Source organism: Mchenga conophoros, linkage group LG19, assembly GCF_057382185.1.
Source record: "Mchenga conophoros isolate Kocher_MC1m ecotype Shallow Benthic linkage group LG19, M_conophoros_male_GT1.1, whole genome shotgun sequence".
Lineage (NCBI taxonomy): Eukaryota > Metazoa > Chordata > Actinopteri > Cichliformes > Cichlidae > Mchenga > Mchenga conophoros.
In genome coordinates, this window is record NC_140544.1 from 15,323,525 (window position 1) to 15,345,675 (window position 22,151).

A 22,151-nucleotide genomic window follows, 5' to 3' on the forward strand; every position below is an offset into this window, starting at 1 on the left:
TGACTCAACCCGGCCGGACCAGTGTTGTTATTGTGGTTTTTTCTCTTGTCTCCATCCCCAATATTTTGAACCTTAACAGCTTGAAATTCTCATAAGATTACTGCATTATCACCTCATGAAAACTATTATGCAATTATTTTGGCACTTCATGGCCGTGTTAGGTCACATTTTGCTATGCATGAACTTTAATCAAGTAAAAGATAAGGAAAGTTTTTAATAATAAACATCCAACTCTTCTTATCAGTGACAAGTTAATAATCTCTTTACAAATGAAAGGAATGTTGTTGCAGGAGACCATAAAACAAAGCCAATAAACATGTTTTCTGGTGCATTTGGAAACTTTCCTGATTATTAAGCATGGTAAACACCTATGCTCAATTTACTCCAGTGGTCCTTTTCATATTCATCCAGTGTCATCACACATTTTTGTCTTCCCCTCCCGTGACAAAGAGGTGAACAGCCTTGTTGGAGTTCAGCATCTGTCCTGCTCGCTGTGCTCCGGTGATGGCAGCCAGTTTGTGAGCGTCGTAGCGCGAGTAGAGTGCCGTGCAGGTCCAGCTGGCCTCCTCCCCCTGAGTTGCTGTTGCCAGCATGTTACACACCTCGCTATAGAAGTGTGGGAAGGAGGGCAATCCATAAAATATCAGGTTCTGGATCCCTTTGATTGTGTACCTAAAAGAAGCATGTCAGAGATCAGACTCTTTTAAACCAAGGACAACATGGTCCATCATCTTCTCACGTTTTTTCCAGCTAAAAACCCTGGCTTTATACTTGGAGGAGCTGACTGTCATCCAATCTGCAAGCTGGATTTCTGATGCTGATGCAAACCAAGCTATGGTAATACAAGGACCAAATTCCCTGCAATAATAGGCCAGTTCCCTTAAAGTCCACAAAACACATGTAGACTGGTTGGATAAACTTCAACACACATTTGAATGCCCTTGAGAAGATAAAGGCCTCGTCCAGTGATGAAAAAAAAGCAGTGAAACAGTTTTACCTAGAAAGATGCCAAACTGAGGGCAACCTGGGTTAGACTAGTAAGATTTAGTAATAAGATTCTATTAAAATGAATAGTCAGCAGCTTGGATACCCAAGTTGGTGCTGATCTTTCAAAGGTTTAAAAAACAAAAAACCCGACTAACTACAGACGAGCAATTGAAGTGTTGCTAAAGGCAACGGAAAGTGCATTAAAGTAGGCCAGGTGCATTATAAAAGCATGACTAAGACATTCATTAAAAAAAAAAGAAAAAAAAGCTTAGAGCCACCAGCAGTGCTTTAAGGGAGCTGACATAGTTTCTTTTTATTGGCACATAAATTACAGTGTCATCTGCAATTAGTCCCATAGGGAAAAATAAAGAGAAATGAATTGGCCCAAGAATTAAACCCATTGGACTCCACATGCAAGAGTGGCTGAGGAAGAAGTCTGTCACCAAAACGAGCCGAGAAGGTTCTCTGTGTTTAAACGACCCTCGATGCCTTAGTGTTCTACACGGGACAAGAAACTTGTGTGGTTCACAGCATCAGAAGCATCAGTAAGATTTAAAAGCACAATAATAGTGAAGTCATGCAATTCACAAAAACATGGATGATTTTCAGAACAGACTAGAAAACTTCCAAAATACTGTGAGTGCCTAAAAAGAACTGCCGTTTTAAAAGTACAGTTTTCTCTAAAACTTTAGGTATATATGGCAGTTTTTAAATAAGTCTAAAATTAGAGAAAACCAAAGCATTAGGATTTGTGTTTTCATCGGCAGGAGTACCACAGCTTATTAACATCAGTCTGAACGGCCTATTTATTTTAAACAGTGGTCTGAACGATTGGTCCAATAGTCTTCCAGAGCTCTTTAAAACGGATCAAGGGGAGCAAATTAATGGGACAAGACACTGGCTAAAGCCGAGTGATTATTCTCTTTAAGCGAGAGGATAGAACTGATATAAACTGTCCTTTATTATCTCCTACAGCAGAGGATATACTAAACCAGTTTCTATAACAAGAAACGTTATAAGTACATGCATTGCTGATGCGATTTGACTTTTCAACAGCCTGTTTAACCCGCAGCTGAACTATCACGCCGAACGATTACACTATCACGCTGGTGTAATAAAATCTTATCAAGGTGTTACCTTGAGAGCATAGATTTATATAAGCTTCCTAAATTGAGATCGTGAGCTGTATTAATTGATCAAAGTGCATTCAAGGATTTAATGTAACTTAATTTGCTTAGTAATAACTGTTGGAGTAGCTGCAACCTTTAATTTAAATAATTTTCATTTCGGATCGGCTGGAATAAGCCATGAATGCAAGGCTCTTTTTTTTTTTTACGTTGCAGTAATTGTAAACAAGGAGGAAATTAGTTGGATAAATCTAGCAGAAAATGGCTTCATGTTTTCTTTTGAAATATTTAGGAGTTATTCCATGATTAGACATTTATGTGCTCTAAATTACAAAAAGAAAGAAAGAAAAGAAGCATCAAAGCAACAACAAGATGAAAACACCTGACAGTACTACAATTCTTCTTCTGACTGCTCCCCTAAGAGGTTACCAAAGCAGATAATCTGGCTCCATTTCAGCCCAGCCCTCTGTTACACCAAACCTCTGCATGTCCTCCTTCACTTTATTCACAATTCTTCTCGAGGTCTTCCTCTTTGCCTCCTGCCTGGCTTCTCCATCCTTTGTCGAATATATCTCATATTCTTTCTCTTCACATTTCCAAACAAGCTCAGCATTGGCTCTCTAACGTTGTTTTCAAACTGAGCTGTCCCTCAGATTACTTATTTCCACTCTTGTCCAGGTCACTCCCAATGAAAATCCTACCATCTTCAGCTCAGCCTCCTGTCTTTTTGTCAGTACCACCTCACAAACCACACATCATAGCAGCTCTCACTACCATCTTGTAAAACTTCGCTTTCACTCTTTCTGCTATTCTTCTATCAGGTATTTAAAATCTGCCTGTTCACCTCTTCACCTGTTTCCCCCAGAACAGACTAGAAAACTTCCAAAATCTCCCCCTTATTCACACACACATTCTGTCCTGTCATCTGCAGAGACTCATGCTTGACCCCGTCTGTCAACCTGTTCATCGCCAATGCAAACAACAGGGGGCTCAGAGATGATCCCTGATGCAATCCCACCCCCACATTCATGCCCTGTACCAGGCTCACATACTTCTCTGCCACTTGTGACTTCATCATACAGTACCATAGTTTCTCTCTTGGCAACTTGTCATATGCAGCTATCAGGTGAGTGCAATAAAATGGATTACAAATATATATCAGTTATCTGGTGACGTTAACTCTAAAGATTAGTGCCTTTAAAGCCTTCACAGCCGACAGAAGCGATGGATATAAGTTCTCTTACAGTTGAATCTCTAAAGTTTAGTAAAGCCAAAAGAAAAGTGTTACAAGCTGAACAGGTAATAAGCGACCAATTGGTAAAAGCTGGTACAGTCTTGTTATTGAAACTCCCACAACAGGGATGTTTTTTTGGCTTTAGATTGTGACACTTTGAGTGGGTATAAAATTTATTTGGTTGCTGTTTGAAAAAAACAAACAAACAAATTAAAAATCCAAACCAGATCTTAAATGTCTTTTTAAGGCCCCGAAAAACATGCAGATTAAACAAAGCTACATTTTGACCACCCTTTGCACCCTGAGGGTCTTTAACTTAGGAAATTCCCACCATATTTAACATACCAAAGTTATTGTACAAAATAAATCAGATGACTCAGAGGTGGTCAGGTGGGTTTTTTTTCTTCAGATTTGTTTGATTTACTATGGAAAAGGCCCACATGACAGGGCATTACAAAGAACTGACCTCTTGTAGAAGTGAAAGCGCTCCGTAAAGAGCATGAACTGTTTCTCCCCCTTTTGGAAAAAGTGGCGTGCTCGGGACACCTCGGATTTGCTGGAGTACTCGCAGACGCTGGCAAAGTTCATCTCCTCTTTCTTCATGTAGTTACGCAGCCGAACGTAGTCGAAGTAAGACGGGATGTAGATCAGAGTGTGTGACATAACCGAATCCTTGTACTGCGGCAGCACTTTGTCTATAAAGAACTGAAACCTATACACAAAATCGGAGAAAACAACCAATCAGCTGCCAGGACCTATATCGTAGAATGCTGTGAGAGAGAAAAAAAGAGCACTAATGTCAGGAGACAGTTTAGGGTGAAGGTACACGCTGGACTTTACCGAGCATCGTGGTCGATGAAGCTGGCGGAGGAAAACATCTGGAAGACATGAGGCAGCTGGACCAAGACCTGGCAGATGGAACCAGTTTTTGGTATGTTCTTTATGACAATCTGAGCCAAAAAACACACAAAGAAAACAAAAGAATTAACACCTTAGTTAAAACCAAATCAATATGAACCTGCAGATATTTCCGAGCCTTGTTCTGAAAATGTTACACGATAAAGGGTGTACATCCACCACCTCTCTCTCTCAGCAATAGTAAAGTGTGAAGTGTGGCCTACCTGTCCGCGGTAGTTGGCGCAGTGCTTGGAGAGGATGTTGTTGATCTGTGGGTCCTGAATGGAGCTGAAAACCAGCGTCTGCCTGTAGTGTCGGGCCCAGTTGTTCAGATTCCACATCCTCACTCTGGAAAAGTCGACACCGTGGGAGTCCAGCGGCTGCAGGTTCATGTGCTTCATCACATGCTGGTGACCATAACGGGGAAAAACAAAAGGAAGGAAATAATAACATTATGAGGAATTATGGAAGATAAAAGCTCAGAATTTTCCTGCTATTCATTTAAATCAGATCTGAAAAAAATACATTTAGAGGAAAGATTTCCCTGATTTCGTCGTTTTTGCTTCTCCTATTAAAAACGATGTAATGTGGATTTTTAAATGTGCTACATAAATGAATGATTATTATTGTTATTACATCCAGAGTACTTTGTAAGTAGCATCTGCTAATAGCTAATCCAACATAGTTTTAATGGTACCAACTTGTTCAAATGTTAAATACTAAGGACAGTCACCATGTTTTTCAACCATTTCCGGAATTACTATGCTACTATGTGCCAGACACTAATAAACAGAAGTGAAGAACACATTAAAAGCATTAAAATGAAAATCAGGGCTTGTATAAAGCTAAAATGTCATAACTTTATAACAGCTATACATACTGATTTAAAGTGAGGGTGCAGGGGAAGTTATGCTTAAGAACGGGTGAAAAGGTCTTAGTAAATACTAAATAACGTTGACGCCTATCCCTACATAAAGGCTTAAAAGAAAGCTTAACTCAGCTCATGAATTATTCTACAGGTTGGCATTCTCGTAATGGCTTTTGTTTCCTTTATAATCACTCAATTAGGTCTGTAAGCTTTTTGTTTCCATCAAATCTGTAAAAAAACATAATGAACTTCCTCCATTATCACACTGAAGTTTAATTATTACACTGCGCAGATAAGAAACAGGATAAAGCAAGATAATTTTCCAACTAAGATTAAAAAGTACATTTCATCACTCTGGATGGGATTTAAATTGCAGCAGTAATAATAATAATAATAATAACTCAAATGCACTTTGGACTTTGATTGTGATAAATGAGTAGAGCAGGTAGCAGTAAAAGCATGAGTGAAGTAAATCTGGTCAGAATGAGTCTTAAATGAAGCTTTCATCTCATGTTTGCATTTAAAATGCAAACATGTTTGTTGTTTATGCCCAAAATTGCTTCCTAGACAGCAGAGGGCGCTACGTTCTTACCAGCACGTGCTCCCAGTTCTGCATGAGGAAGACGTCTGCCTGATCCACCACTAGCAGTTCGATAGAGGACAAGAAATCAAAGTCTCTCTTGCGTTCTCCTTCTGCTCCCAGCACAGTGCGAAGGCCCAGAGGAGACGTGATGATGATGTCGGATGAGTAGAAGGGGGCATAGAGGCGCATGCTGCCCTTCAAAATGGAGACACCTGGAGAGGACAGAGCAGGAGAAGGTCAAAGAGACAAACTCGGGTTTTTAAAGAAGCTAGGGTTCTTTTTTCAGAGCGTACCTATCCTGAAGTGATCGTCCACGTTGCCTGTAAAGATAGCGTTATAGTCGTCTGGTCTCTGCAAATTGGGCGGCTTCTCATCCTCGTCCTCTCCAAATTCTTCCTTGAACTTCTTCTTGTTGCTCACCATCACTTTCTTGCCTTTAGTCTCCAGCAGGCTGATGAGCGTATGGACGACCTGCAGCGCGCTTCCCCGAAATGGAACGAGGATCAGGACCTGACAGATTCATCAGGGCGATGACAGCAGGTTAGCAGATACTCAGCAATACTGATATGTAAGTAAAAAGAACAAGAACAAAAAGAAGAATAAATGAACATTTCTGTGGATTACTTTTGGCCTGGTGAGTCCTTGGTCTCGGAGTTCATCCTGTGGCTCGGCTCCGGCTTTAGTCCGACTCTTCTGCTCTTTCAACTGTGAGTTATGAGCCAGGACCTGAGAATTAGCCTTCAGTACATGGTTAAGCACATGGAGGCAATATGCACTGCGCACATGTGGTCCCTGCTTGACAGGGCATGTCTCCGGGTAGTACAGATCTTTATAGGAGCCCATTAGGGCCAGCAACTCCAGCTGGAGAGGGCTGATCTCTTCGGCCTGCCCTTTATGATTGAACGTCTGGTTCAGATCCCTCCAGCGTGTCTCCACAAGTTTATGGAAAACTGGGAGGTTTGTGTCTGTCTGGGGGCCGATAGGGCCAAACTTCTCCAGGGGATTGGTGCAAAGCAGAGTTCCCAGCTTTGGCCACTAAGAAAGAGAAAGGCAAAGGCTGAAACTTTACGTTTTGTAATATGATAAGAGCGGCACTTCAATTTCAACTTTTATATTCCAATTCTTGGGAATATTTCTGGATATTTATATATTAGAGTTATTTGTATTAGAGCTATTCTTTAACGTATTATTTGTATTTTAATTTGTTTGTTAATGTTCTTATTGTCATGGAGCAACTGAGACCACACAACTTCCTCTGGGATTAATAAAGCATTTCTGATTCAGATTTTATGACCTATCATGCTTTTACTTCTTTTATGTGATATATACACGTATACAATAATGGATGCCAATATTAAACATTCCCAGAACATGTGCAAGTTGCTCCCGTGAGCCAGAACCTCAGTTTTAGGCTTCATATTTTACTTATGGCTCCGTGTGATGTCACTGAGCACAAATACGCTTAACACAATCACCTCAGGCACATGGCTTGGGACTAAAAGCACATAAAGTCCACCCCTAATCAAACCCTATGTTTTAGAGGTGGAACCAATCTGAAGAAAGTTTGGGGGGGGGGGGGGGGGGGGGGGGGGGGCCTTAAAGGAGAAGGGGCTAACACGGTTTTTGTCAGGCAGAGGAATATAAAATGAGGGGCTGCACCAAGGATCAGCAACATAAAGCTACTCTACGACTAAAAAAATGCAGCTGTCGATGAGCATTAGAAGTCTCCTTTAATGAAGATGTATTTAATGAGACTGGTGTACCGTAATCTGAGTCTTTGATTTGCAGCCCGATGTTATCTTCTGCACGTCCTCTTCGTCAAGCTCTGTGTCCAAATGCTGGACAAACATGTCTGTAAACAAAGAGCAAAACTATAAGACACACCATACTCGTATCTAGAGCTGATAAAACAAATGTACAAGAAAACATTTAAAAATCTGTTTTTTAAGATACTAAATAATTCTGCCAAAGAATTCAGGAGATCTTTTTTTCCCCTCCAACCCTTTAAGTACCTTTACTATCTTCGTCCCGTGTTTCCTCCTGTTCTCCTTTTCCCGTGAAGTTGGTCTCCAGACAGAACTGGGACTCATGCTCTTTGTCTACAAACTCATCTCCCGGCTCCTTCCTGTCATCCTCCCCATCTCCTGCTTCCATCAAAGCTTCCTCTCCATCTGCAGGTTCTCCTTCTCCCTTTTCATCTTCATCACCACCCTCACTTCCCTCCTCAGCATCAATCTCATCTGAGATGGAAAAAACACAAACACATTCAGTGAAATCCAAAGTGGTTGTTGAAATAAAGAGCTCTGGAAACAAACAGCTCACCTTCACCAAGAAGCTCCTCCTCTTCTTCCTCCTCCTCCTCCTCCTCATCATCTGTGCTGTCCTCCTCTTCGCTCTGAGCTTCACCTCTTGGTTGGCTGAGAGTTGAAAGAAGTTTCTGATAGGCTGTTTTCTGCTCTGGTTCCTCCTCTTCTTCTTCTGGTTCCAGCTCATCGGCCTCTGACTCAGATTGTTCTGGACTTGACGGCTAAAAATTAAAAAAGGTAGCTCATGAATCCATTTATTATCGCTGTGTTGATGCTGTTCACAATTATTGCTGTTCACTGAATGTGGCATCATCGCTTTGTGTATAATAGTGAATACTGAACCTAAATCTAACCTCAAAACTGGATCAAATGTGATGGTTTATGCAAGGATGGGGTGTCATAGATATTAAAAAAAGTACATTACAGATTAATTATTTTAAAAGTAACTATTTATTTACTCACTTTACTGTCTGAAGAAGGTAATTTGATACACGACATTACTTGTTCATTACTTCAGATGACCTGAGATGCTTGGAATGACAAATTAACAATGTAAACCTTAGGCTAAAGCAGCCACTCCCCAAGTCAAGAGTGTGCAGCCCACTTACTCTTGTTAAGAATGCAACAGAAATATTGTATTTCATTAAAACATGTACTCAGAACCCATAAACCACACAGGCTTTAGGTTATACAGTCATATGCGAACACTAACGCAAGTGACCCACCTGCCACTGGGACACAAACTTACTTACTTATTAAATTTAGCCTTAGGTCACAGTAATGTCACAAACTACCACCTCATACTACCAGTTTTGTTTCCCTTTTTATATAAATAAATACATTTATACAAGTCTGTAACTGAACATACTAGTAAGTAATTTCAAACTGAATTTCTGTTATTACTCTGGCCCACCTACAGTTCCTTAGGCAGCCCACCAGGGGGGCCCTAGCCCACCCTTTGGGGATCAGTACTAAAAAGCTTTGATTTTGTTCCGTGGTCTTTCCTGTTACACTTCTTTGAAGACCACCACCTGGAGCGCATGCATAGCTGATCACAAAAAACAGGCAGGCATGCAGCCGTCCGCACGGACCCTCGGGCTTGCCGTGTTACGATAAAACTTAAATCAGTCTAACCTGAGAGGACTCATCAATGTGGAAAGTATAATCAAGGCTTTTTTGGAAGACACACACAAGACATTAAGTTTTAAAACAAGTCTGACAGCAGCGTTGGTAAAAACGAGCCCAAACTGATAAAATAAGACATTTTTAAATTTCATGTATTAGAGGAGCCAAAACAATAAATACCACCTATTATTACATACTTTAAGTAAAGCATTACAGTGCAATACAATGTAAAAAAGGAAAAACAAAGGCACAAAATGAAACAGAATTTTTTTTCCAAACTGTATTTATAGAATCATATACAGGAAGTCGGGGAGGAAAAGTAGACTTTGACAAGCCACACACTTTTTACAGCACTAAACTGTTTAGGACTTTCTACTCACCAGTTCCATTACTTGAGTTTTTTCAGGTCTTTCATTAACTCTGTAAAAAAAAAAAAAAAAGACAGAGAGAAAAAGAGAGAGAAAATTAAATGAAGCTGCTCAGAAAACATATTTGTAAAAATATTGAAATTATTAGGACAAAGTAAAGCTTTGTACTAGTTTTACAACAATGATTAATAATCTGCCACTTATTGTAACCAGTAAGTGCAGTTTATTATATATATATATATATATATATATATATATATATTATCTGCATATGTAGATCAGAGATGGCACCAGAGCTGACCCACCAAAGGATAGAATTCAACCCACTGGATGGCTTTCAGAATTACATGTAAAAACAGCAGTCTGACAGCTCCCACAAGATGTGAGCTCCTCCTGCCGTCCGCATGGAGTCTTATTCACAGTTTAGGCAGAAAATAAACGAGGTCATCATTTAGAGCTTTAGCGGTGCTCCACCAGTTTCTAATCACACAGAGGAGCAGATAGCAGTGCTGTACCGGTGCCGATGCCTTTCTGCGGCTCTGTCCAGCTCTCCTTGTGTAACAGTCCATCTCCTGAGCTACCAGTAGAAAAAAGTACCACCAAATGCAAACCTATAGAACGATCAGCCAGGAGGTATTAGAAGCGACGTTGTGCTGTTGTTGCCTCTCCGGCGTACCTGCGTCACTTTCCCCAGGGTAGAAGAAACGGTTCTTACTGAAGTTAAAGTGTTAAAGTGTCCCCTTAAAATGCGCCATTCTTCTTCTCTTGTTTCGGCTTTACTAGGGGCTTAACTCACTGATAGTTTCTAATATTAAAAATCCATGTCATCAGGTAAACATCAGCACATTGCCCTCCTTAGAAAAAGTAAATTTAAGATGTTTGCTACATTTCTGTTTGTACTTTACACCGAGATAATACGGGAAAAACTACAGTTACATTTAAAAAATGGAATGAAAAACTAGAAATTAGCAGCCTTGCTAATATAAAGCAGCTTCTTCCTTTAAACCAGACCGGAAGTTGCTGTCGTTCTGCTTACACATCGTGAAAAGGATGTTCCTCTCCAAACTCCTTCAAGTGCTTCTTCTGTTTTTTGGATAAAGTAGTTAGAAACTGCTTATTTTGTTTTCTTTTGCCCATGTTGACACTCTGGTGCAGGAACACGTGTGAGGTCTGCTTCTTCCTCCTCTTGCTGTGCGCCAGCAGCGGGCGCTTCCTGCCATCTACAGGAGCGGGGTGGAATTACAGGCTGGGGACTTTATGATCCGTATATTTTATTTGGCCACGAATTTGCCCGATCCCTGCATTAGGATCAACATTAGGAAATGCACTCGCTAATGAGTTGCATGAGAAGAATGGAGAAGAACTTAACTAGTACATATTTTCCTTTGATCCTAGCAACACTTAAATGACTGGAAAGTTGTTTAGTACAATACAAAAAAAGCAAAACAAATAACAAAACCCTCACAAACACCTGATTGATGAAAAACATGGTTAGGTATAAAAACAACCTGCCAGAGAGGCTTTCAGAGGCAAAGATGAGAATTTTGTTACCATTGATAGTTTAAAGACAAGCAGCTACATTCTCAGAAAAAAATAAAAATAAAACTGCAGTTCCTGCTGTGGCCACTTGAGGCTGGCTCGAAAAGTCGATGAATCGCCACAGATTCTAATTCTAAAATAATCAACTTTGTAGTCGATATGAACATGATTACAGCCGAATAATAATAATAATAATAATAATAATAATAATAATAATAATAATAATAATAATAATAATAATAATAATAATAATCCTGGTCTCTGTGGATAGCTTCCCATCTTATTTAATAATAACATAACATAAAAAAAACTCACCATCTTCAAATCAAATCAGTTTATTTCTATAGCACATTTTAAAAGATTAGTGTAGATCAAAGTGCTTCACAATAATACCGCAATGCGGGCAGAAACAAGAAACAAATAGTACAATTTCAATTAAAATGTACAATTACATGGTGTAGTGCAGGCCAAGTGAAAGTCAAACTAATTTGCTTCAAAAGCTAAGTTGAACAGGTGGGCTTTTACAATTGAAACAATTGAATAGATTCCGATGTACGGATATCAACTAGGAGATTATTCCAGAGTCTAGATGCAGCAATAGCAAAGGCACGGTCACCTCTGGCTTTTAAACGAGACCTTGGTTGTATTAGGAGCAGTTGGCTGGAGGATCTTCGTGCTCTTTTTGGGTTATACAGGTCAAGGAGATCAGTTAAGTACCCACTAGCTAACTTGATGGTGGTAAGGCTTAAAGTTTTGCCTCTGGCTCTGTTCATTACTTTGTGTGACTTAACTGAACCTACTGTGTTTTACTCTGACAAATAAAATAGCCTGCTGCAAAGTGCAGAGGTTGCAAAAAGTTGGAAATAAAACTAGGACAAGACACAAAGGAAAAGTCAACCTTCAAAATAAAACACGAAGTAACTAAAAGGCAAACAACACTGAAACTGAAAACAAAGAAACACAACAAAACAAGCTATCACAACAAGAACCAAAATACAAAGCAATAACCTTCCACACTGACTGAAAGGACACACAGTGTATTTATGAGCATGTCATGATTTGTCATGACTCCCACTGCTGACTTGTATCAGTGGAAGCGTGAGTTACAATACAGCGGTCCTTTTCCAAGTGTAGGGAGAGAGATGAGACAGGGGTTAATCCTAGTGGTCCAGATTTTTCCAAGAAAATATTTATGAGATGAATTGAAAGAGTGAGCTTACTGAGGTTCCAGCGGAGAGGCTCTCTGGAGAACCACCATCCGTCATGCCATTTGTTCTTTCTTCATCTTGATCATGTCTACATGCCTAAATGCACTGAGCTGCTGCCATGTGATTAGCTGATTGGATATTTGTGAGCAGTTGAACAGATGCATATAATAAAGTGGCCAACACAGAAAAGAACAATCTGCCTACTTTGGTTTTCGAGTCTGCGCTCTCGTGATAACCTCGGGGTCAGACAAACAAAACGGGGGCCACAGAAAAGGTCACCGGAGGTTGTCTGGTGTTTCCTGGGTAATTCATCCTTGTTGCTGGCCCAGTCGACCATAAAGGATCACACACTTCTGTAGCTGTTTGAAAACTAACCTTGATTAATTATTGAACATGGTAATATCAGTTTACTGTTTACCTGTTTTAGCGGTTACCATGGCAGAAGCTCATTAATTATTAACCATCTGGGTGTCTAGTTTTTGTACTCAGCTCATTTTGACACATCAATGAGGATATTATTGTTTGATAATTGCGCAGCACTGAGAGAGCGCGTCTGGCTTTTCTGAATGGGATGTAAAACATGTGAGACATTCTTGTATTTCAATGGAGAGGCCAAAACTGAAACAGGAGAACGAGAAGGCTGGGAAAACAGTCAGGTTTAGAGTAGCGTCTGCCAACAGTGGCCGGGTCTTGGCGGAGGTGTTCAAGGATGAGAGAGCCTGGTGCGGCTTGGTGGAGGACTCGGTGGAGGACTCGGTGGAGTCTGACTCGACCAGCAGCCCAGAGGCAGAGCAGCAGGGCGGCTCTCTCCCCACCAGCGAGGCCAACCGCCACCTGAACGGTTTGGTGGTGGAAGCAGCCGTGGACGAGAACGGCTGTGAACCCGATGACCTACTTTTGTACGCCAGTGCCAAGAGAGAGATGCTGTTTAGCAACAAGCGGATCAATATATGCAGCAAGAATGGGACCGTGAGAGGAGTGAGGAACAAAGTGAGCGCAGGCCAAGTGCTTTTCAACAACCTCTCCAACATGTACTCCGTAAGTAGCTGAGTGCGTCATCAGAAACAATTTTAAATAAAGCTTTATCCTCTTTTATTAACATGTATGAAGTCAGACTGAAAGGTTATGGAATATATCTGATCATGAAGAGATTTCCATGCACTCATAACCCTTATTTACTTTTCCTTTTAGGGTTCCCTTCGTCACCAGAAAAGGAGACCCTGGGAAAAGTAGTGAACAGCGTGGGATTTCACACCGTGGGCACATCAGGGAGGAGCAGTCCTGAGGAAGCTTTGCCTCCACCCTGAATCCCTTTCAGTGACTTCTGTTTCTTCACGTGACGTGGAGTCATTCACGATCCCAGCCTCATATTTACATGTGCCTTCAGGATATTTTTGACCACAAATATTTTTGATTTGACTTCTTGTACTACTTTTCACAGCTGTTTATGGGCAACTAGGAAACTAAACTGGATAGAGTTAATATTTGTACAGACATTGAACACTACAAACGTTTATTTTATTGCAATTTGGAATTTATTGGTGTTTATTTCATTACAACTTGTTGAAAGTAACAACCTGTCCACATATGATTCTATCAAACAAATCTTAAGTTTTAAAAGTTTTCTGGTTTACTGACAGAGAAAAAATGTTTTGTGTGAAGAAACAAAGAAGGATTGTCCAATTAAATGCGATTTTGTTCATACAATTTCATTTTAACTCCTTTTTGCATTGAAAATGGAAAAAGTGATTGTTGAGGATTAAAAGAAAGTTTTAGTAGAGATTGATGCTTTGTTTGAATCCACCCTGTGGCCTTTCTTTGCATGTTCTCCCCGAGTCTCTGTGGGTTATTGACTGTAGGCGTGATAGTGAGGATGGTTCTATGTCTCTGTGTTAGCCCTGCGGCAGACTGGCGACCTGTCCAGGGACCCCACATGCCTTCGAATCGAATATGAGCAGAATAAAATGGATGGATGAACAGCCCTTCAAAAATGTTCCACAATTTTCCGACATGTGTTTCAGTACAGATTTAAACCAAACAGCTGATAAACAATTTTACTCACTGCTCTGAGATTTAGAGAGTTTCTGAGAAGTAAATTGTATTTTTTAAATTGTGAGTTTATTTGTGCCCTAGAATCTGACACGATTTTGATATTTCATGGAGTCTTTCATGAATGAATAGGTCTTTTCTGTTTGTAAAGATTTTGCATTCATTTCTAGATTGAATGTGCTTCATATCATCTCTGAGACCAGATTCACACAAATACAGTGAACTGTAAATATAAAAGCCTTTATAATAATTGAATGCATTTTCATACTGCAGGTTTTATGCTTGACAGTTTCTGGAAACCCTTGTTAACTAGATTTATTTTGGACTTATCAAGATTTTTGAAAACATTTGACATAATATATCATTTGCAACATAACTGATGTTACTGGTGGAATTCATGTTTAAAATTAAACAGGCAAATCAGTAAAAATGTATCTTTTACCAACTCTTTGTACTTCACTGCTCAGCAGGAAAACTTCTAGAGTTTCCAGACACAAGGAAACATGACTGTCAAAAATAACACAGGAGGTAACTAAACACAAAGGAAATGTTAAGAAAATTAAGAGTCTAAAATAAGTAACCTAAAGCAGAATCCTAAATGAAATAAGCTGAAAGTTTTAACCAAAAAATAAATATTAAATAAAATAATTAACAAAAATCCACAAACTGAAGAAACCCAAAACTTCTTTGCGGCTTTGTGTTTTCGTGGGTTTTAGACTTTTGCTGATGTAACAGACTCTTTAATAAAGATGAAAACATGACTATAAATATCCAGAGGGCTGATTAGGGAATAGAAACAGAAGAGGAGGAAATAAAACCCAAAAGAAGAGAGAAGAGGAAACTATCAATTAGAAAAAAGGAAATGACCAATCAAGGAGACATGAAACAAACATTCTAAATATTATTGAACTATTTCAGGAAGGAACATGGTAGGAAAACATCATACAGACCTACACAGGGAGAAGACAAAACAAGATTTGTTATAATTGTCACGGGTAATGGGAAAATACGGACTTAGGAGGAGCTCTGGATGCAAAGTACACAGTGCGTTTATTTACAGTGCCCAAAAACAGTTTCGAAACACAAAGTGAAGTGCAAAGTCCAACAGTGATCTTCTCCAAACTCGCAGTGGTGCGCAGGTGAGTTTCCAAAGTGATTATCCGAGTGTGTGTTCTCCTCCAATAGCTTAATCCCACGGGCTCCTTCTCTCCAACCTCCAGCTCTGCATCTCTTCCTCCTACAAACGAGCAAAAACAACAGGTGAGGAGGCTAGCCGGCTAAAGCTAAGCTGCAAGTCACAAAACACTCTTTACTACCGCGCTTCAAGTACAATCCAGCGTCGACTGCCATCTGGACACACAGTTAAATACCTCAGCCCACAACGAAGGATGATCAGTGACAGCTGGGTGGCAAATTAGGTGCAGGTGTGTCAGCCACTGGGTGGAGGAGGAGGAGAGAGAGAGAAACACACAAATACACACACAGGCAGGTCACCCCGGGAAGGACCGTCCGACCATGACAATAATGGTGGAAAACAAAAACACAGAAATCTGAAATTCACAGGATCAAAACCAAAAAACCCAATATAACAAAACTGGAAAATCATAAAGTTAAAAACAGGAAACAAAGACTTGATGATGTCTTAAACTCACTAGCAGAATAATAATAAATTTAAAAAAAAAAGAGTTTTAAAAATAAGAATTCAAATGTATTAAGAATGAAAAACTCTCAAAGAACACAAAAGCCCAAGACCGTGACTAAAAACCCCGAATCCATGAATGCAAAAACTTAAAAAAAATAAAAAAAAATAAAAAAATCCTCCACAACAGCACTGAAGTCAAAAGTCATGAATATGGAACAAAACCCTGGGACCATGACACCTTGACCAAGCGGATGAGCCGGCATATCGACAAGGAACCTTTAAGTGTCACCGGATTACTCAGTTAAAGCGAAAATCTCTGTTTTTCCTTCCCTGCATTGAAAATCAGCGGAGCTGCACATTTTAAGACTCGCTTATGGTCGGACTTTCCCTTTAAGTGATTTATGCAACAGCATCTCCCGGTACCTCAGTCTACCTCAGTCAGCACCATGGACAGCGACCCCGCCAGCTCTCCGGCCGCCTCCTGCGCACCCAGCGGGCCCCGAGGGGCAGGGCACGCTCCTTCAGTAACGACGACCAGCTAATATCTCCCATCATGTTACTGCGGCACTGACAGCTGAACCGTAGAAAGCAGGATGCGGGATTTCCCATAGAAACACCCTCGCGTATTGTTTTTCTTGTCTTAACCCGTTTCCCAGCAGCTGGAAGGTACAGATGCTCTTTTTTGGCCGATCACCGGCTGTAAATGCCTCTAAACGACAGCAGATGTGACGAGTCTCATTTGAGGGTCGCTGTGGAGCAAAGGTGGTGAAATCTCTCGCTCTTCCTCCTCCTTCACGCCCTGTCATCACTACCAGTAGCTGCCCAGCACCATGTCTTCTCCACCATCGGCTGCGACAGCGAGTGAAAGCAGCACCACCGTTTTCGAGGAGGACACCAGACAGGAGGTAGAATTTTCTGGCAATCCTTTTTTTTTTCTTTTTCTTTTTTCTTACTCTCTCTGTGTTGTTGATTTTTATTGTGTCCGCGCGCGTGCTGTGCAGGCTGTGACACGCTGCAGGTGGATGATCTGACAGGTGTCATCGGTGTAAACTTGGACACGGGAGTGCGTGAGGCAGTGGCGATTCACTCTGCTTATCCTCCTGTTTATTTAGTTTTCCACTTAAGTTTCAATTTTATTTATTAATTTGTTCATTTTATTTAAAACATGTTTTAAGTAATGTTTTCTCACAGCTTCTCGTTTTTATGAATTATTTTTGAGATATAGAAATAAATGAAATGAGAGAAAATGTAGATCAAAAAGGGTAAACATAAATACTTTTAATTTCCTATTTTGTTTTTTACAAAAAGAATTACAAAACAAATGACAGCATATTAATGTCTGTTCTCTTCAACCAAATTAATGTCTGCTTTTATGTATGTTAACTTTAAATCATAGTTTTATTACTCAAATTGAGCCATTTTTGTCCTCCATACCATGAAACTTGTCTTTACAGCAAGTACATATAGAAATACTTGTCATGTTCCTCATTTGAAACATGAAGTTTAGAGTTTTTTTAACTTTGAATTCTTCATTATTAATCTCTGTTTTTTTTTTTCTTACATTGTAGGATTATTGTGTTTTACTGTAACACCTCTGTGGCCAATTTCATTCTTTTCTAGTTCGTGTTTAGAGTCATGTTTGAGTCTTTGCTTGTTCCAGACTTCCTCTTCATCCTCTTGTATATTTTTGCCAAGTCTATTCTTCTTGGCTTTTGTGCCTTGCTTTTTAGTTTTTCTTTACCTTTACTATTCACACAGGACCACGCTCAAGTTTGTTTTTTTGCTTAATTTTGATTGGCTTTAAAAAAAAATTATATCTCATTGTTTTCACTGCCTTAATGAATTGTAAACCTACAAGGATTTCTGTTTTTTTCCCCTGTATTTTCTGTGCTATATAAATAAAATCGCCTTTATTTTTCTTACCTCGTTATCTAGATTCTGTTAACATGTGCCCAGTTTCTGCCCAGCTGTGCTCACTCCCCCTGATTAGCCCTGATTAGTGTTTTTACCCTGTAAGATACCATTGCATTACTCTGGCCAGACTGTTGTTAAGTTTGTTTGAACTTTGGACTTTTGAAGTTTGCCTACCATGCCTGGAGTAAAAGTAGGTTTTACACCTGCCAGACTCATAATCCTGCATTTCAGTCCTAAACTCTGCAATGTTGTGCAGTCTGAATGAAAATACAAACTGTTCTCTAAAAAAGCAAACCTCTCCTTCCAAAGTTGCATAATGCAGGCTGGATTAGTATTTGCAAAATGCTGAATTTTGTCCACGGGACCTGAGGACTTGTACAATACACCATGAGATTGTGGATACTAAGAGTTTAGGTGGTTATAGGATTATAAATATGTCCTGATCAGTTTTTAAAATGTTTCTTCTTATGTGTGCTTTCACTCAACAGCAAAGACCGCTGAAGCAATCTCTAAGCAAGTCCTTATGTCGGGAGAGTTTCTGGAAATGCCTACTCCTGTCCGTTCTCATGTATGGCTGCATGGGAGCCATGGTTTGGTGTCACATCACCAAAGTGACTCGTTTCACCTTCGACAGTGCCTTAAAAGGAAAATCCAAGATGTACCATGACAGCCCCTGTTCTGATGGCTACATCTACATTCCCTTGGCCGTACTGGGCATCCTCTATTTAGTCTACCTGTTGGAGTGCTGGCACTGTCACGTGAAGAATGAGTTGCTGCACAAAATGGACGTGGAGGGCATCTATGAGCACATCAAGAAGATGCAGCAGGCTAAGCCCTGCATCTGGTGGAAGGCCTTCAGCTATCACTATGTGCGCCGAACTCGACAAGTCACGCGCTACCGCCGTTATACTTGCACCCAGGTTTACCATGAGCGCCTCGACTCCCACGTGGCAGAAGCAGAATTTGACTACAGCCACTGTGGTGTCAAAGATGTTTCCAAACAGCTGCTGGGCTTGGAGAAGTCTGTGCTTACAAAGATGCGCTTCACTAAGTGCTTCAGTTTTGCCAACGTGGAGTCCGAGAATTCTTATCTCACTCAAAGGGCGAGGTTTTTCACCGACAACGAGGGCCTGGATGACTACATGGAAGCCAGAGAAGACATGAATCTAAAGAACAATGACCTGAAGGAGTATGTCTTGGTGCTCTGCGACCCAAAGCACCACCCTTGGTATCTGTCCCACTACGTCTTCTGGTTTGCCTCCTTCCTCACGTTCTCCTGGCCTCTCAGAGTCTTCACGGAGTATCGCACTGCATACGTCCACTATCGCGTTGAGAAGGTCTTCGGGCATGATTACCGACCTGTGTCGCCATGTGTTGATCGACGATACTGGTGTCGTATCCCTCGAGTTAAAAGCACTGATGTTACAGAACTGGAGTGGCACATTTGCTCCAACCAGCAGCTGCTTACCCAGAGGCTGGCCTCATGGATCTGGCCCAGCGACCGTCCAACTTCAGCGAGATTCATCAGAACTGTGAGTGCTGCCACAGAGTCATCATCTGATCCTCAGTGTTCTTTAGAAGCCCCCTCAGCATCTGCACTTGTGCCAACATTCCTTTAAAGGATCCCAACATCGACTTTGTTGTAGTTTTGTCACCGTCAAGAATCCTTTTCTGTAATTTTATGTTTCTTTAGCCTTCAGGTGACCTGTGTGGAGTCATTTATGACCCCAGCCTTATATTTATATGTGCCTTTGTGATATTTTTGACCATAGAACTATTTCTTGCCAGGATTTTTTCCACCTTCTTCTTATTTTATCGTTATAGGCTTTGATTTTATTGTGGTTTGTGACTTGTTGGTAATAATGTCATATTTACGAGTCCAATTTTGACCATTATTATTTTTAGATATTTTAGTAATCTGGGAATTTTGAGTGTTTCTGCTAAAAGAATCATATAACACATTAACACGCAGATTGAGTTTGAGCCTGGGAGTAACAAAAGATGAAAAACAAACCTCCTGACTGTGATAACTTCACTGTAATTTGTCGGTGATCAAAGTATTATTGAGTCACCATTTCATAGTTCGGTGTTAAATGATACATAATCTGCTTAAAAGTATATTACATATACTTACATACATATTTTTCTAGTGTTATTGAAACAAAGAAAATTTGTTTTGTGAGAAAAATTATAGGATTGTCTAAATAAAGTGTCATTTTATTTGTGCAACTCCTCTTTGCAGTGAAAATAGTAATAGACGAGTTATTTGAGGGTTAAAATGAAGACTATTTTACTAAAGACTGATGCTCAGTTACATTTATACAGTATCAAGTAAAGAAATAATGTACTGAAATGCTGTTAAATGTGCTGTTACATTTTAATAGCACATTTAGTCATTTAGTAACACCACAACCCTTCCAAATGACCCATAAGATTTTCCAACATCCTGCTGAACTGATGTTCTCCTTGTTTCAGTAAAGAGAAATTAGAACCAAACAGCTGAACAGGCAGCTTTAGATCATACATAACACAAACATTACTTTTGTTGTGAGTTGTAAGTTTAATTGTGACCCAGAATGTGATATAATTTTGATGTTTCATGTATCCCAATTATGTGAAGAAATGTGCTTTTTGGTAATAATGCCAGCATTAAATGTGCTTCATATCATGTATGACACATGACTCGCACACAGGATGAGCTCTACTTACAAATATCTTTATTAGACTTAAAGAAATAAGAGTTTTCATGCAGTAGATTTGATGCTTGATGGTTTCTGGAAACTTTTGCTCCCGTGTTCACTACATTTCTTGAACGCTTATTGAGGTTCTTGAAAACATTTTACACATTGTATAACAGATGTAACATTAGTAATGTGACTGATGGTATTCATATTTAAATTTAAATATGTAAATCAATAATAAAAAGTATTTTATTTTTACCATTTCTCTTTGATGACTCCAGAATAGAACAAAGAAACAGAAGTGAAAATAAAAGTGGGGAAAACCACATCAAAAAGACATAAATTAGTTAAACAGAAAAAAGAAATGCCCAGTAAAGATAAATTTAATGAAGCTGAATATACAAAAGTTGAGAAAAGCTAGAAATGGAACTAATTTCTTTTCAAAGAATGTTTAATGTTTAGAGGGTCCTGGAAAAAAGTAGGTATACACTTATATACACTAGGTTATCTACAAAGAACAATGATTAAAAATGCACAGAATAATAGTGAAACATGACACAGAGGGAAACAATCACAAAGGAGGCAAACGGCGGACACAACTACACACAGTAAAACAAGTAAAACAAGAAATAACCAAAGGAAAAATGAGACTGGATGAATAAACAGACACAGACACACTAAGGAAACAGAGGGTGTTTCAGTCTGTGTAATAAAATCTACCTCATAACCCAGAATTAGAAAACCAAGACAAGGACCCAAAACACAACATCAGAAAACATCAGGTTGAATGTAGAAGTTAGGAGCCAAATACAAACACAGAAAGCAGAATATTTGTTTAACAAAAAAAAAATCACTAATCCAAGCCAATTATAGGTTAGAAAGAGGAGGGGAACAAGACACAGGTGAGGATAATCAGACAGAGAGACACAGGGGAAAACGGTCAAAGTATAACAGGAAATGAAATAATTAGATATGAAGCATGTTGGAACTGTAATTAGGTCAAGTTGACAACTTCAAATACTGGAGTTTAATATCCCCAAACAACACAAAAACTAAAACACATCAACAGAATAACCATAAAAACAAAGCAGGAACCCAACTCAATTCAATTTTATTTATACAGAGACAAATCACAACAGGAGTTGCCTCAAGGCACTTTATATTGCAATGCTGACCATACAATAATACAACAGCGAAAACCCCAACAATCACATGACTCCCTATGAGCAAGCGCATTGGTGACAGTGGTAAGGAAAAACCCCCGTCTAACAGGAAGAAACCTCCAGCAGGACTAGGCAGAGGGGCGGCCATCTGACCGGTTTGGGTGAGGGGAGGAAGACAGGATAAAAGACATGCAGTGGAAGAGAGCCAGAGATTAATAACAAGTATGATTCAATGCAGAGAGGTCTGTTAACACATAGTGAGTGAGAAAGGTGACTAAAGAAGAAGCACTCACTGCATCATGGGACTCCCCCAGCAGCCTACACCTATTGCAGCATAACTAAGGGAGGAGTCAAGGTCACCTGATCCAGCCCCAAAAATTAAAGTTTTAAGCCTTTGGAGATTGTGTCTGTCTCCTGAATCCAAACTGGAAGCTGGTTCCACAAAAGAGGGGCGTGAAAG

The 22,151-nt window shown here is 39.8% G+C and overlaps 3 protein-coding genes and 1 long non-coding RNA gene across 6 annotated transcripts; 2 read left to right on the plus strand and 2 right to left on the minus strand.

Annotated features, from left to right (window-relative positions):
- Positions 1 to 196: 196 nt before the first annotated feature.
- On the minus strand, positions 197 to 10,707 carry utp25 (UTP25 small subunit processor component). 3 transcript variants are annotated; one of them, XM_085258205.1, is made up of 12 exons: positions 10,532 to 10,707; positions 9,508 to 9,547; positions 8,019 to 8,223; positions 7,709 to 7,936; positions 7,460 to 7,548; positions 6,321 to 6,731; positions 5,990 to 6,206; positions 5,706 to 5,908; positions 4,470 to 4,652; positions 4,189 to 4,298; positions 3,815 to 4,060; positions 197 to 672 (listed from the first exon to the last, which is right to left on the minus strand). In XM_085258205.1, exons 1-12 carry the CDS (start codon positions 10,630 to 10,632, stop codon positions 417 to 419), a joined length of 2,289 nt encoding a protein of 762 aa, XP_085114331.1. In that variant the 5' UTR covers positions 10,633 to 10,707; the 3' UTR covers positions 197 to 416. The 3 variants fall into 3 exon arrangements, with proteins under 3 accessions (XP_085114331.1, XP_085114333.1, XP_085114332.1); XM_085258207.1 differs by lacking the exon at positions 10,532 to 10,707 and adding an exon at positions 10,011 to 10,492; XM_085258206.1 differs by lacking the exon at positions 10,532 to 10,707 and adding an exon at positions 9,801 to 9,904.
- Positions 10,708 to 12,816: 2,109 nt separating this feature from the next.
- On the plus strand, positions 12,817 to 13,833 carry grxcr1b (glutaredoxin and cysteine rich domain containing 1 b). The gene is made up of 2 exons (XM_085257762.1): positions 12,817 to 13,280; positions 13,434 to 13,833. The coding sequence occupies exons 1-2, from the start codon at positions 12,846 to 12,848 to the stop codon at positions 13,473 to 13,475; spliced, it is 477 nt and encodes a 158-aa protein (XP_085113888.1). The 5' UTR covers positions 12,817 to 12,845; the 3' UTR covers positions 13,476 to 13,833.
- Positions 13,834 to 13,838: 5 nt separating this feature from the next.
- LOC146551942 (uncharacterized) lies at positions 13,839 to 16,135 on the minus strand. Its single transcript, XR_014890010.1, has 2 exons — positions 15,608 to 16,135; positions 13,839 to 15,528 (listed from the first exon to the last, which is right to left on the minus strand). It is a non-coding gene; the product is annotated as an uncharacterized LOC146551942 (long non-coding RNA).
- A 563-nt stretch (positions 16,136 to 16,698) lies between these two features.
- LOC146551943 (transmembrane protein 151B-like) lies at positions 16,699 to 20,786 on the plus strand. The gene is made up of 2 exons (XM_085257760.1): positions 16,699 to 16,838; positions 18,336 to 20,786. Exons 1-2 carry the CDS (start codon positions 16,764 to 16,766, stop codon positions 19,464 to 19,466), a joined length of 1,206 nt encoding a protein of 401 aa, XP_085113886.1. The 5' UTR covers positions 16,699 to 16,763; the 3' UTR covers positions 19,467 to 20,786.
- Positions 20,787 to 22,151: the final 1,365 nt, after the last annotated feature.

Bases quoted from the DNA above. Each gene is read 5' to 3' on its own strand.
- utp25 (XM_085258205.1), bottom strand. From the start codon at position 10,632: ATGGGCAAAAGAAAACAAAATAAGCAGTTTCTAACTACTTTATCCAAA. The intron at 8,224-9,507 runs GTGAGTAGAAAG...TTTAATTTTTAG, and splicing joins AAACTCAAGTAATGGAACTG to CCGTCAAGTCCAGAACAATC. The intron at 5,909-5,989 runs GTACGCTCTGAA...TGTCCTCTCCAG, and splicing joins GGACGATCACTTCAGGATAG to GTGTCTCCATTTTGAAGGGC.
- LOC146551943 (XM_085257760.1), top strand. From the start codon at position 16,764: ATGTCTTCTCCACCATCGGCTGCGACAGCGAGTGAAAGCAGCACCACC. The intron at 16,839-18,335 runs GTAGAATTTTCT...TTCACTCAACAG, and splicing joins AGGAGGACACCAGACAGGAG to CAAAGACCGCTGAAGCAATC.
- grxcr1b (XM_085257762.1), top strand. From the start codon at position 12,846: ATGGAGAGGCCAAAACTGAAACAGGAGAACGAGAAGGCTGGGAAAACA. The intron at 13,281-13,433 runs GTAAGTAGCTGA...TTTTCCTTTTAG, and splicing joins ACCTCTCCAACATGTACTCC to GGTTCCCTTCGTCACCAGAA.